Source organism: Podospora pseudocomata (genome assembly GCF_035222375.1).
Source record: "Podospora pseudocomata strain CBS 415.72m chromosome 1 map unlocalized CBS415.72m_1, whole genome shotgun sequence".
Classification (NCBI taxonomy): domain Eukaryota; kingdom Fungi; phylum Ascomycota; class Sordariomycetes; order Sordariales; family Podosporaceae; genus Podospora; species Podospora pseudocomata.
The window spans coordinates 6,650,441-6,663,604 of NW_026946363.1; the positions used below are offsets into that span (position 1 = coordinate 6,650,441).

A 13,164-nucleotide genomic window follows, 5' to 3' on the forward strand; every position below is an offset into this window, starting at 1 on the left:
TGTCATGCATTTCCTCGCCATCGGGGCTTGTGGACGCGTATAACTCCGCCCAGTCCTTGACTTGTGCCAGTGCGGCTCGTACTGTAGATAGCTTTGCGATCAAAAGTTGTAGCGACCGTGCGCCCTCAGACCATCGTTGTTTGAGGGAATAGAGGTTGGTTGTGACCCGGGCGATGACTGTTACGATTTCACTGCAGGCTGCAACGGCGCCAATGATCGAGAGGGGCTCCATTGTCGAGGTCTAGAGGGCCATAGAAAAGAGAGACTGGAGTAGCGACAACCAAGCGGGAGCGGAGGGGAAAGAAATAAGAACCAGGCCAGCGAGGTTTCGTTCCGATTCGTGGCCCGTTGGCCTCTCCATGATGCACCTCTCGGCAAAGAGGAGGTGACACCACTGGTAACTCGGAGCCGGGCAGGGGAATTTACACAACATACTGCACAGTTTGTGCTGCGACATTGGTACCAGGGGGTCTCCTCAGCCTTGTATCGGTGCCGTAGAATTGGCTCCCTCACGAGTCACGCAACCTGGAAGAAGCTCTTGATATGAGTTGATGAGGTGAAAAAACTGAATGGCGGAAACTCTGGTGTGGTAAACTGATGAAGAACACGCAACCACCTGTTGGAGTGAGGAACTGAATGTGGAAGGAAGCATGGGTCACTCAGTGAACCCACACAACATCAAACACCAGGAAAGCACAAAGCGTCGTACCTTCGAGTCGTGCCATAAGGACGTCCATGGCCACGGGCCCAAGGCAAGGAGGATATTTCACCACAAAGACCCACATAAGGGTTATTGTGCCAGGAGCCCGTACTCTCGGGCTGACGCCCAGTTGTGCAGATCTATTGACAAGACCTCCTGAATGCTTCCGGAGAGTGGCTGTGAGTTTTTCAGAAAGCGAAAAGGGGGGTAGCTGAGATGCAGGTTGATGGCATATTGGGGACAAGAGATGACGCGTAAGGTGCAGTCGAAGGCAGAATTAGCCCAAGAGGCATACATCTTCCAAGAATTATTTTGTTTATTCTCCACTCCCTTGTTGATATCCAACGCTTCAACTGACAATCCCCAGGCTCCCATAACCAACCCCTCTATTCTAACTCGACCGGCAAACACCCGTCGCTCCGTTCCCCTCTTTCACAACCCGATGGACAATCCCCACCGGCAAACTGCCACCCAAACAACACCTTACTCTCCTCACTTCCCACCCCACCAAGCACCACCTCCGGGTCCTTATCCCTCATTCCAACGCCACTCCCAATAACCTCCTCACTCCCTATATCCAACTGTCCCCATCCCAGCTCAATCAACTCTTTGATAGACACCCCATAAACATACTCCCTAAACCCCGCCCACCTCACAGCAGCAGCGCACATGGGGCAGCTTTCGGCGTTGGTGTACAAGCTCAGGTCCTTGAACGCGGCTAGCGACTCCGCTGGTGTCATATTATAAGCCGAGGAGACAAAGATTGAGGAGCAGTTGTTTATTGCTGCCATCTCCCCATGAAGAGTCGGGTTGCCGGCCAGGGAATTCTGGTTTGCGCCAGTGCAGATGAGGGTTCCTTGGGGGTTGTCGAGGGTGTGGTTCACGATGACGGTGCCAAAGGCTGCGAAGGGGCAGGGGTAGGGGGAGAGGGCGAGGGTGTTGGCTTGGTGGATCTAGTGTTTACGGACTGAGAGGGGGGTACTGTTTTATTTCAGCGCTAATCCACTCTGTCTGACCATTGGTGGCGGGGTGATAGGCTAAGGACGGTCTCAGCGTAATTCCTAGGCGAGTGGAGAGCGATTTCCACATTGCTGATACGAACTGGCTCCCTTAATCAGACCCAACAGTTGCTGGTAATCCATGTAGTAAATACACTCGCTCAATGAACGCATCTGCGAGCTCTATTGCGTCGAGCCCTGCTGTAGGGATAAAATACCTCATCTTCGTAAGGCGGCCAATAACTACAGCAATATGCTTATAGGTCCTCCCCCTCACCGAGCAGGGTGGCAGCGGCATCACGTAGTCTACCGAAATATCTCGCCATAGCGCTAGTGAGAGAGGTACACTTTTAGTCCCTAAAGGTTCGTGAAAGTAGGGCAGTCTTTCGAAAACTTTATACTTTACTTTAATAACTTCTAATTTTTACGCGGAATAAAGGGGTTGTCATGGCACTGGCACTGGCACCCTGACCTTATCTTATCATTCACCTGCCCTGCCCCACCGAGCCTTGCAGCCTTGCACCTTAAATTCCGTGCAGGCCAGGCCAGGCAAAGCCTTCCTTTCCTTTTTCTCTTCTTTAGCTTAGTATTTCGTCAATTGAGTGTAGCTTTGCAGCATTGCCTCTCGTTTGGCCACTTCGTGACAGGTACCAGAATCTCAACAGGTGATCCAACAGGGTGGGACTATGGTCGCGTCGATGTTATCAAAACAGTGAGTTCAGAGTTTTTAATAACGGAAAGATTTGCACCACCCTGCCAGCAAACTGCCACCCCAGATATCACGCCGAGCGGGACGAGAACGGTGATGGTGACCGTCACGGCAAGTAAGTCAGCGATCCTGGGTTGAAATTACGAATGTACATGTATGCTGAGATGGACCAAGCTGTGACAACTGTGGTGACGAGAACGCAAGTATGATGTGCTATTTGTCACGGCAGGCCGGACCACTGCACCAAACCCACTGTGATTGCTATCAAAAGCTACAAGTGAGCCAAGCTTCCTGGCTTGGCTCGCTCCAGTGGTATATATATGGTGACGCCGCCACAGCCGTCACATCTCCCCCCCCTCGACGAGAGCCCCCGCGAGCTGCTGCTCCAGCGAGGCCTTCGAGTGCCATTTATCATCGAGAAGAGGGCATATACATGGTAACTGAAATCTACCCACATTGCAGCCTTCGATCAAATCCATCTCCACTGTTACAACCTGCACCAGGAATGGATACAGACTGCAAGGCAGTACGCCAGAGGTGAATATGACAGGATGATCGAAGGTTGTGACAAGCGTCTCAGACATGGGTTCACTGTCAACAACAGGTTGTTCTAACAAAGAGCTACTGAAAGTAGATTGTAGACAAATGAACTTGAATTGCTTGCATGAGGAATCAGATTCCTCGACATGGGGAGCGCTGGGCACTCCCCCCTATTTATGCGAAGCTATCTACATATGTTTCTGAAGTATCTTTGTACCTTGCTCAGTGTGCTCAGTGGTCTTGGCGGCTGAGCAGACTGAGCAACCTTTCATGATCAATGTGCTCAGTGTGCTCAGTGGTCTTGGCCACTGATCAGACTGAGCACCTCCTGATTGGTCGTATGGGGGCTTATGGGTCTTTCCATCCCTGGCCCAATGATTGGCCGAGGTGCCCCAGCACCTCGGGTACTACCCAGTGGTTCCTGTACGGGAGTATTACGCTTGGGGCGTAACACAGAGGTGAATATGACAGGATAATCGAAGGTTGTGACAAGCGTCTCAGACATGGGTTCACTGTCAACAACAGGTTGTTCTAACAAAGAGCTACTGAGAGTAGATTGTAGACAAATGAACTTGAATTGCTTGCATGAGGAACTGTCTATCTACACCAGCCAGTTCCTCCGTATATATAGACCAGTGGACCGTGGACTGTTGACTTACAGACGGTCCCCGGTCCGCTCTTAATTGGCCGATACGGGACCGTGGACCCCGCTGCGGTCTCCGGTCCCCATCTCATTGGTCCGTTTGCCCACCTGGACCGTGAGTCCCGCTCGATCGCGCGGTCCAGTCCTGATTGGTCCCTCGTGGCCCCACTGTCTTCCAGAACCGTGACACCCAGTGGTTCCTGTACAGAGGTATTACGCTTGGGGCGTAACAAAAAGCTATTGTGAAGATATATACCCCTTGCCTTGAGCCCGTGGCCAAGGACGTCCTTTTGGTACGGCAGCTATTGACTATCTTTAATAGCTTGTTAGTTATCTCTGAAGACCCATTGACTGTTTTCAAGGCCTATGTTTCGAAGAGCTCTATCCCTCTCTAGTTTATGCATGCCTGGGTACCATCATAATCAAGAGTATGGAGTTGTAATGCATGTTTGGAGTTAGAGTGTAGTTTCCCGTCCCACTCACAAATGGAAGCAATTGCAAACTACCTTCCTCTTCGGCTTACATACCCGCATATTGCACTTGTCTGCTTGTAAGTCCAGGAGGAGAGTGCAGGGTGAGCAAGCGGGTTGTAGGTCCGTAGTTGCCCGCTCGTGGAAGCGTCCTGGCTGACACGCTTCTGCACGCGTGCCTGTGTCTGAAGGCAAGAACACTGGATCTGTCGGAACCTCTGCGCATTTGAGGTACCCTAAAGACGTTCTCTTTCTCAAACAGTTCAGTAGGCAGGTAGTAAACAGGCTTTCGGTATGGTCATGTCTTGGTCCTATTCCTCCTTTCTAGCCTGAGCAACTTGCGTTTTGCTTCATTTCGTTCCACATCCCTCATCAGTGTCATCAGTCTGCCCACACATTTTTGCGTCCCAAAACATTCCCTTTAAAAGATCCTATCTATTCCGTGATTAGTTCACGGTTGATGCTTCCCATTCTGGCACCGCAGATAAAAACTCTCCGACCACGTCAGCAGACTCCCGGGTGTAGTCAATCGTCACGGCGGACGTCACGGACAATGGAAACAGTCCGAGCAAACCGTAAACTTTGTCCTGTGGAAGTGAGCAAGCCGCGTGTTGTTCGAGTTGCTTCAGCTCCTTGATGGAAGCGTCCAATAGTTGGCGGGCTTGGTCCGCTGGTGCAGCCTCCAGTTCTCTCCATGTAGAAATAAATGCCAAAAGATCAAATCTCGGCTTTAACTCTTGCCAGAACTCCTCTTGCATGCGCTCTTCGGTCTTGGACTGGGCATGAAGAATCTCGCATACGGCTTGTAGCGTCGACAGGTCGAAAGTTAACTTGCCCCAGCACACCGTGGACGTTGTAGGGCTAACTGCCAGCTCTTGTATGACCCACAACCGCGACCAGTATCTCTTCCGAAACAGCTGCATCAGCTCCATGGCGAGTACGTCTCGCAAGTGCATTCTGCCAGATCCAAGGTCATCAGAATCATCAGAATCTTCCCAATAGAACTGGTCAAAAACCAGGACATCGACATTGTGAATCCGGACCAGCCCCATAACCTCCTCATACTGCTCGTCGTCAACCCCCCAGCCGCGCTCTTTAACCCCGAGGATTTCCTCCAGAGCCCGCTTGCCGTACAATTTGAGGACCACATTGCAAAGCTCAAGATGTTCCCCAGGCTGACTCAGCCCCAGAAACTCCAAGTCCCACTGCTCCGAGTCCTTGGTCCAGGCCATCACCGAGAAAGCCCCGCCGAATATATCCCTCACACGCAACACATGGGCATTCCGGTCAGCAACGTCGGCTTGGTTGATGCACAAGGCGTCCACCCAGACTTTCATGCCGATTTGACCCTCGTGGCTTTCCCGCACGTCTCGCAACGCGGCTGCGAGACGTTTGTTCACAGCTGTGGAAACGCCGTTGACGACCACCGCCGCACTCTGTCCCGCGTCGTCCCCCCACGTATAGCTCAAGCAAATGTAATCACCCCAGGTAAATCTTGCGACGGCATCGTGGATCTCTCGCTTGGGTGCAACGGGCAAGAATTCGTGTCGGTCGCTCCAGGCTTTGCAAATCTGGAAGGCGCCCATAGCCGAGGCATTCTCGTCATAGAAAGAGGTATATTCGGGTTTCATGTCGTTTAAGGAGACATGTTGTAGGAGAAGGGATACCGTGCCGCTGTCGGCGGTGTCTTCGAAGGAAAGGAGACGGATCTCGTTCTTGGAAATGTCGAGGGGGCGATATAGATCTTGCATTTTTCGAGCTCGACTTCGGTTCTCTTGTGGCTGACTGGGCAGTAATAACTCGTCCATCGATGCATTGGTGACAGTGCCTTGCGTTGACCGATGGGTGTTTATTGTGCGATTGGGGGCAAAGAGCGGGTAGGGCAAACACCTTATCACACACCACAAATACTGCTGGTGTGTGCACGTTACACAGAGAACAGGGCACACAGGATGTATAATGTTTAGGTAGGTACCTATGCAAACTACGTGGCACCTTTTAAGTAAGTCGTCAAGCACATTTTGTGTTTCCCTTTGTGTTCCATTCTTTCCATCTGAAACCAGGTACCTATCCACATATTCCATACCTAGCACCTTATGCAGCTTCAAACCTGATTCACATCGTGACTGGTCTATCTTTGAAGATTGTAAGTCCTGTACAGATAGATTTCTATAATACTATACTACTTAATACTGTATTATTAACACTCGGAACGGTCTGTGATTAATCAAAGTACAACATCATCTCACCACAACCTCCTGCACAAATCTAATTTCCACTTCAAACTATCACATACGACCATACCTAGCTGAAAATACGGGATCCCGTTCGCTCTCCCCTAGTCAAGCAGTTATGGGTCAGATTAGTACTCAGGTCGGTGACGACTGGGGAATCCCTGATGTTGTATGTTTTGATTATATTTTGCTAATATTAATAATAATATTAAATAGATCTTGTTTATCTGCTCTTTATTTTGCTGCTTGATCACCCCTTGGATATGAGTTGGACCTCTTCCACCTCACTCTCAGCCTGAGCCGCTCTCTGGTTTGGCAGGTGCCATACACGGATAAGTATCACCCTGGCCAGTCCTATCCCCCAAGATGCTCTGATAACCTGACGTTTTGTCTGCTTTGCTCTTCTCTGCCCCATTGTGGGTATTTGCTGCCCCTTCCACTAGTTCGTTCTTCTTCTCCTTCCCCTGGGCCTTCAATCCATCACTCGAACCACCCACAAAAACCTTTCTCACCTCCTCCACCTTCCTCTCCCACCTCCTCCTCTCCTTCCCACCCTCCTCCCCCCAAACCTCCGGCCTCTCCCCCAAGTCCCGACACTTCCAACACCTCCTCGCGTTCTCATCAAACGGCCTCTCCGTCTCAAAACACTGTTGACAATGAACCCCACACAAAAACCTATCACACCCCTCCTTCCGACAAGTCGGATTCCACCCGTGATCCTGCCCCAAAGGCGTCCCCCCACACCGACACCTTTTCAACCTACAATCCTTCCCCGCATGCGAGTTCCTGATCCCACACATACAACACCGGTAACCACACATCATCGCGTTCCCCTTGTGTGTTGGGTCGGTATGCCCACAACCCGGACGACACTTCACCGGACACCTCTTGGCCGTGTGATAAACCGGAAAAGGCATACATTTACACCTGTTGTGTTTGGCCGTTGGTCACTCCGGCGCAAAGTGGCTCTCCTCCGGCTCGTCTGGAAAATCCTCCCCGGGTTGAAGGCGTTCGTTTTCTTCCAGAAAGTAATCGTATTCACCCGGTGACCAACCGCCGCAGTTGCCGCAGGGGAGTGTGCAATCACTCATGGTGTGCTTACTGTCACCGCAGTTTTCACAAACCTTCACCTGGCCTGGTTCTGGTTTCTTTCCTGATTCGGCAGGAATATCCAAATCCCAATCAACATCCCCATCACAGCCCCCCTACTCAAACTCCTCCTCCTCGTCCGCCCCTCCAACACCCTCCACCCTGTTTTTGGTATGGGAATCTCCCCGAGCCTTATAACCGACCTCATATTTAACCCAACAAACACAACCGATATCCACGCTCCCGGAGGCGGCTCACTAAAGCACCTTCTCTTCCCCTTCCCCTCCTTCGATATCCTATGCCTCCCCCTCCCCCTCTACCTCTCCTCATCAATCCCCCTTTCCCTATCCAACATAGGGAACAAAACAACCTCCTTGCCCAATCCGATAGTAATAAACCTCCCCGCGGCATCATACAGCGGCCTCGCCCTCGGATGACGCCCATTGGGCAGGAACTGATATCTCGAATGTTGATCCAGATTCACCGACCCGTTATATAATAACTCTCCTCCCCCCCGCAACTTGCTCTTATCCACCCCCCTTACCCTCCACCCCTCCGCCACCACGACATTTTTCCAAACAGGCTTCCTATCCCACCTCTGCTCCATCCCAAAAACACACCCCAGAAAATTCACCTGCAACCCAGACTATTATTTCCAGGGAAATCCGATCCAGATTTCGGAAGACATACTGCCAAAATTGAGGATGATTTCTCTCCCTATCTTTTGCATTTACACCCCTGAGCGTTCCAATGAACCTGAAGCATAAGCGCCAACAGAAAACAAAAATCGAAAATAAAACGGGCGGTAAAAAACATAGGTACTCGGTACATTGAGGTCGTATTTTCAGGCTCTCAGGCGGAATAATCATAAAGCATAATTTTTGCATATGTGGACATTTACCACTCCGATCTCTAAAACCGAAAATAATCATTATCTGTGTGCTATCTTAAGGAATGCGTTTTACTGAAGATTTAGTTAAACACGTCGTCTTGCCTCAGTAAATTCCATAAATTTATAACAGAAGACTACTTATCTGCCGTCTATACAAAAGAGCTTACTATTTACTATGGCTCTTGGAATCCATTCTCGAGGATCGACTGGGAATTTCATCCCTTGAATGGGAGAGACAGATACGCTGTCCACGACCGTTTCTCGGACCAAGTGCAGAGCACGGGCCAGTGCAACTTGCATGACTTTGCATCTCGCTGCCGCGAGACCTGTTTGTAGCTCTTTGAGCTACGTTCAGATATACAGCTACGTCAACCTATACGTCCCAGTCTGTGTGTGAAATTGGTTTTGATCGATTGCTTGCTTTTTCACCGAGGGAAAGCGCTGTAATCTTATATATTAAGGACAATGGTTGACCTGACGGGCAAGTAACTCTTTATATAGATATATAAATTTCATCAGTGACACAGCCTATGTCCTGGTCATCCTACCGCCCCTTGCCGCTGTCCTTTAAGGCCTTAAAACTTTGAGACACGTGTACTTCAGATAGTTTGAACAGCTCCCACTTCCATAGGGTCATGTATAATGGTTTGGGGTGCGGCCACAGGCCTGAGGGTATGAGTAAGGAAGTGGAGCTCCCTGAGGATTTGGGGGGTTCAGGGGCCATAAATATAAGCGGCCTGCTTCGGACATTCTGCTTTAGACAGGATATCGACTTTTATTTTCTTCGTATTTTGTGCTTTGCACGCGTGCAGGCAGTTCTGGCCCTCTGATCAGGCCAATCCGGTGCTTATCGTGTGGCCTGCGAGCCCACAGAGTCTTTTCTTTGTCCTACGTGAAGTGCGGCCTGCGAGCGAGCCACTGTCACGCAGGTGCGTTCATTCAGGGACATACTGAGGATATATTTGTGGTGTTGTGGTTGTTTTTTTGAGTGTTTTCTCACCATTTCAATAATAAAGCAGGTCCTAGAATCGACCCATTCCTTAACGAAATTTATACTATAGTTAACCCGAAGATAGATATTGTTAGAATGGGGTCGCTGAGAGCACTGTGACTACAGGGGTCTCAGGAGGGTGAAGCAATTACCCAAGAACTTGGCGAGTGTCAGACTGTGCTGCTAAGTACGACGACGCGGTTGTCGAAGGAAGAAAGTGCAACAGGTATTACCTGCAAATACAGAGAGTAGTGAACTGAGATGTTGTAGTCTCATAAGATACTGTAAATGATCAATCTTATTGACTGTCTTGACTTATATTTCTTAAGGAAAGAAAGAAGCAGGAAAACCATTGCAATTGGAAGAGGGCTCTTTATGAGCACCTGAACTTCCTTATCATCCTTATTCAGTAACTTGGATCTATGATCTCATTGTCGATGAGGTGCTCGAGTCGCTCATGATGCTTCTCATATCTCATTGTTCGGAGGTCCGGTCAAGAGCTTGTCCGGAGGTCCAGTCGAGAGTCTGTCCGGAGATCCGGTGAGGAGTCCTGGGAGCCGTTGAGAGCACTTGTGGGCGAGCCGTTGAGAGCGCTGTGGGCGAGCCGTTGAGAACAATATGGGCGCAGAATTCCATAAACAAGTGTTGTGAAATTCCATGAATAAATGCTGCATTTTAACAGATATTAAATAATGAAGGGATATCCTCGACTAAGCTACATATGTATTATGCCGTTATCGTCCGGGCAAGAAGGACCGCTAAAGAGATACTTTAATTCTCTATCGTATTAGTAACCCAAAGTTTCTCCCGATAATCCTAGCAGTACTAAGATATAAAGGACTCGGTCGGGTCAAGTGTTACGTCCCAAGCGTAATACCCCTGTACAGGAACCACTGGGTGGTACCCGAGGTGCGCCAGGGATGGAAAGACCCATAAGCCCCCATACGACCAATCAGGAGTTGCTCAGTCTGATCAGTGGCCAAGACCACTGAGCACACTGAGCACATTGATCATGAAAGGTTGCTCAGTCTGCTCAGCCGCCAAGACCACTGAGCACACTGAGCAAGGTACAAAGATACTTCAGAAACATATGTAGATAGCTTCGCATAAATAGGGGGGAGTGCCCAGCGCTCCCCATGTCGAGGAATCTGATTCCTCATGCAAGCAATTCAAGTTCATTTGTCTACAATCTACTCTCAGTAGCTCTTTGTTAGAACAACCTGTTGTTGACAGTGAACCCATGTCTGAGACGCTTGTCACAACCTTCGATCATCCTGTCATATTCACCTCTGGCGTACTGCCTTGCAGTCTGTATCCATTCCTGGTGCAGGTTGTAACAGTGGAGATGGATTTGATCGAAGGCTGCAATGTGGGTAGATTTCAGTTACCATGTATATGCCCTCTTCTCGATGATAAATGGCACTCGAAGGCCTCGCTGGAGCAGCAGCTCGCGGGGCTCTCGTCGAGGGGGAGATGTGACGGCTGTGGCGGCGTCACCATATATATACCACTGGAGCGAGCCAAGCCAGGAAGCTTGGCTCACTTGTAGCTTTGATAGCAATCACAGTGGGTTTGGTGCAGTGGTCCGGCCTGCCGTGACAAATAGCACATCATACTTGCGTTCTCGTCACCACAGTTGTCACAGCTTGGTCCATCTCAGCATACATGTACATTCGTAATTTCAACCCAGGATCGCTGACTTACTTGCCGTGACGGTCACCATCACCGTTCTCGTCCCGCTCGGCGTGATATCTGGGGTGGCAGTTTGCTGGCAGGGTGGTGCAAATCTTTCCGTTATTAAAAACTCTGAACTCACTGTTTTGATAACATCGACGCGACCATAGTCCCACCCTGTTGGATCACCTGTTGAGATTCTGGTACCTGTCACGAAGTGGCCAAACGAGAGGCAATGCTGCAAAGCTACACTCAATTGACGAAATACTAAGCTAAAGAAGAGAAAAAGGAAAGGAAGGCTTTGCCTGGCCTGGCCTGCACGGAATTTAAGGTGCAAGGCTGCAAGGCTCGGTGGGGCAGGGCAGGTGAATGATAAGATAAGGTCAGGGTGCCAGTGCCAGTGCCATGACAGGCTCCCGCTGCGAGCAGCTTCTCGACCACTTCGAGATAGCCTCCTTTAGCTGCTGCTTGGAGCGCCGTCCGGCCCCAAGAAGAAGCAGCAGCAGTATTAAGGTCGGCTCCCGCTGCGAGTAGCTTCTCGACTACATCGAGATAGCCTCCTTCAGCTGCTGCTTATAGCGCCGTCCGGCCACCTTCATAAGCAGCAGCAGCATTAATATCGGCTCCCGCTGCGAGCAGCTTCTCGACTACCTCGAGATGGCCTCCTTTAGCTGCTGCTTGTAGCGCCGTCCGGCCATCTTTATAAGCAGTAGCATTAACGTCGGCTCCCGCTGCGAGTAGCTTCTCGACTACCTTAAGATAGCCTCCTTTAGCTGCTGCTTGTAGCGCCGTCCGGCTATCTTTATTAGTAGTAGCATTAACGTCGGCTCCCGCTGCGAGTAGCTTCTCGACTACCTTAAGATAGCCTCCTTTAGCTGCTACTTGTAGCGCCGTCCGGCTATCTTTATTAGTAGTAGCATTAACGTCGGCTCCCGCTACGAGCAGCTTCTCGACCACTTCGAGATGGCCTCCTTTAGCTGCTGCTTGGAGCGCCGTCCGGCCCCAAGAAGAAGCAGCAGTAGCATCAACGTCGGCTCCCGCTGCGAGTAACTTCTCGACTACCTTAAGATAGCCTCCTTTAGCTGCTGCTTGGAGCGCCGTCCGGCCATCTTTATAAGCAGTAGCATTATCGTCGGCTCCCGCTGCGAGGAGCTTCTCGACCACCTCGAGATAGCCTTGTCCAGCTGCTGCTTGCAGCGCCGTCCGGCCACTAAAAGAAGCAGCAGCAGCATTAACGTCGGCTCCCGCTGCGAGGAGCTTCTCGACCACCTCGAGATGGCCTCCTTCAGCTGCTGCTTGGAGCGCCGTCCGGCCACTAAAAGAAGCAGCAACAGCATTAACGTCGGCTCCCGCTGCGAGCAGCTTTTCAATAACGGCCTCGTGCCCGTTTTGGGCAGCATACCACAGCGGCGTTCTCCTGTAGGTATCTGTCAGATCTGGATCGGGTCTACGCCTGAGGAGTTCATCTGCGGCCTCGGTGACTCCAAAGTATCCTGCTAAATGTAGTCCCGTCACATTCCTTGGGTATAGTTGACGGCAGTTTAAGTATAATGACTTTTGCTTGTCTGCCATCAGTGCTTGACTCGATGCTTCGACCTTAGCTTTACTCTCAAGAAAGCCCACCACCACTTTACTCGATGTTGCAGCCTTGCGTGCATGATGTCCCCAGTTGCGCGCGGCGTAATCGTAGAGCGGGTTTGACTGCAACCGCTCCTCAAGCTTACGATGCGTTGTGCAGAACCCGGTCTCAAAGACAGTGAATGAAAGGTAGGTAACGCAGGCTTCAGTTATCCGAAATTCTTCGTTCACAATCCATCGTTGCCGTGTCCCCTCGAGATATTCTTGCGTTGTATAGTGAACCAGCCGGATTATGCCGCAGTCATCATCGATCGTTACCAGTCCAGCACATACAGAGACCATGTCTCCGATGCATGGCAAGTCTCCGTCGTTAAGCTCAGACTTTCCCGGCTTAGTTGCAAGGGCGTGCTGGAGTTCTAACGTGGTAAGCTGTCTCTTCGCGCACGTGATCCATGCCAGAACCTCCATCGCAAGCTTCTTGCGACCCGGCATCTGCCCATCGATTCTCATCATTGCTTTGTCGTACGCACTGCTCAGTACCTGGGCCTTCTGGTCCTCGCCTCGGCTTTGCCCTTGGTTCCGGAAGACTTGCAATGTGCTTCGAATATCATTTGGTGTCATCTTATCATAAAGCAAATTAAGATAG

At 50.6% G+C, this 13,164-nt stretch overlaps 3 protein-coding genes across 3 annotated transcripts; all 3 read right to left on the reverse strand.

The window, feature by feature from the left end:
- Nucleotides 1-1,086: 1,086 nt before the first annotated feature.
- Nucleotides 1,087-2,024, reverse strand: QC762_0021850 (uncharacterized protein; the record flags this gene model as incomplete). Its single annotated transcript, XM_062883087.1, has 2 exons — nucleotides 1,087-1,601; nucleotides 2,000-2,024. 2 exons carry the CDS (start codon nucleotides 2,022-2,024, stop codon nucleotides 1,087-1,089), a joined length of 540 nt encoding a protein of 179 aa, XP_062749688.1.
- Nucleotides 2,025-4,506: 2,482 nt separating this feature from the next.
- On the reverse strand, nucleotides 4,507-5,811 carry QC762_0021860 (uncharacterized protein; the record flags this gene model as incomplete). Its single annotated transcript, XM_062883088.1, has 1 exon — nucleotides 4,507-5,811. One exon carries the CDS (start codon nucleotides 5,809-5,811, stop codon nucleotides 4,507-4,509), a length of 1,305 nt encoding a protein of 434 aa, XP_062749689.1.
- A 6,064-nt stretch (nucleotides 5,812-11,875) lies between these two features.
- QC762_0021870 (uncharacterized protein) lies at nucleotides 11,876-12,277 on the reverse strand (the record flags this gene model as incomplete). The annotated part of the gene is made up of 2 exons (XM_062883089.1): nucleotides 11,876-11,942; nucleotides 12,051-12,277. 2 exons carry the CDS (start codon nucleotides 12,275-12,277, stop codon nucleotides 11,876-11,878), a joined length of 294 nt encoding a protein of 97 aa, XP_062749690.1.
- Between the last annotated feature and the right edge of the window lie 887 nt (nucleotides 12,278-13,164).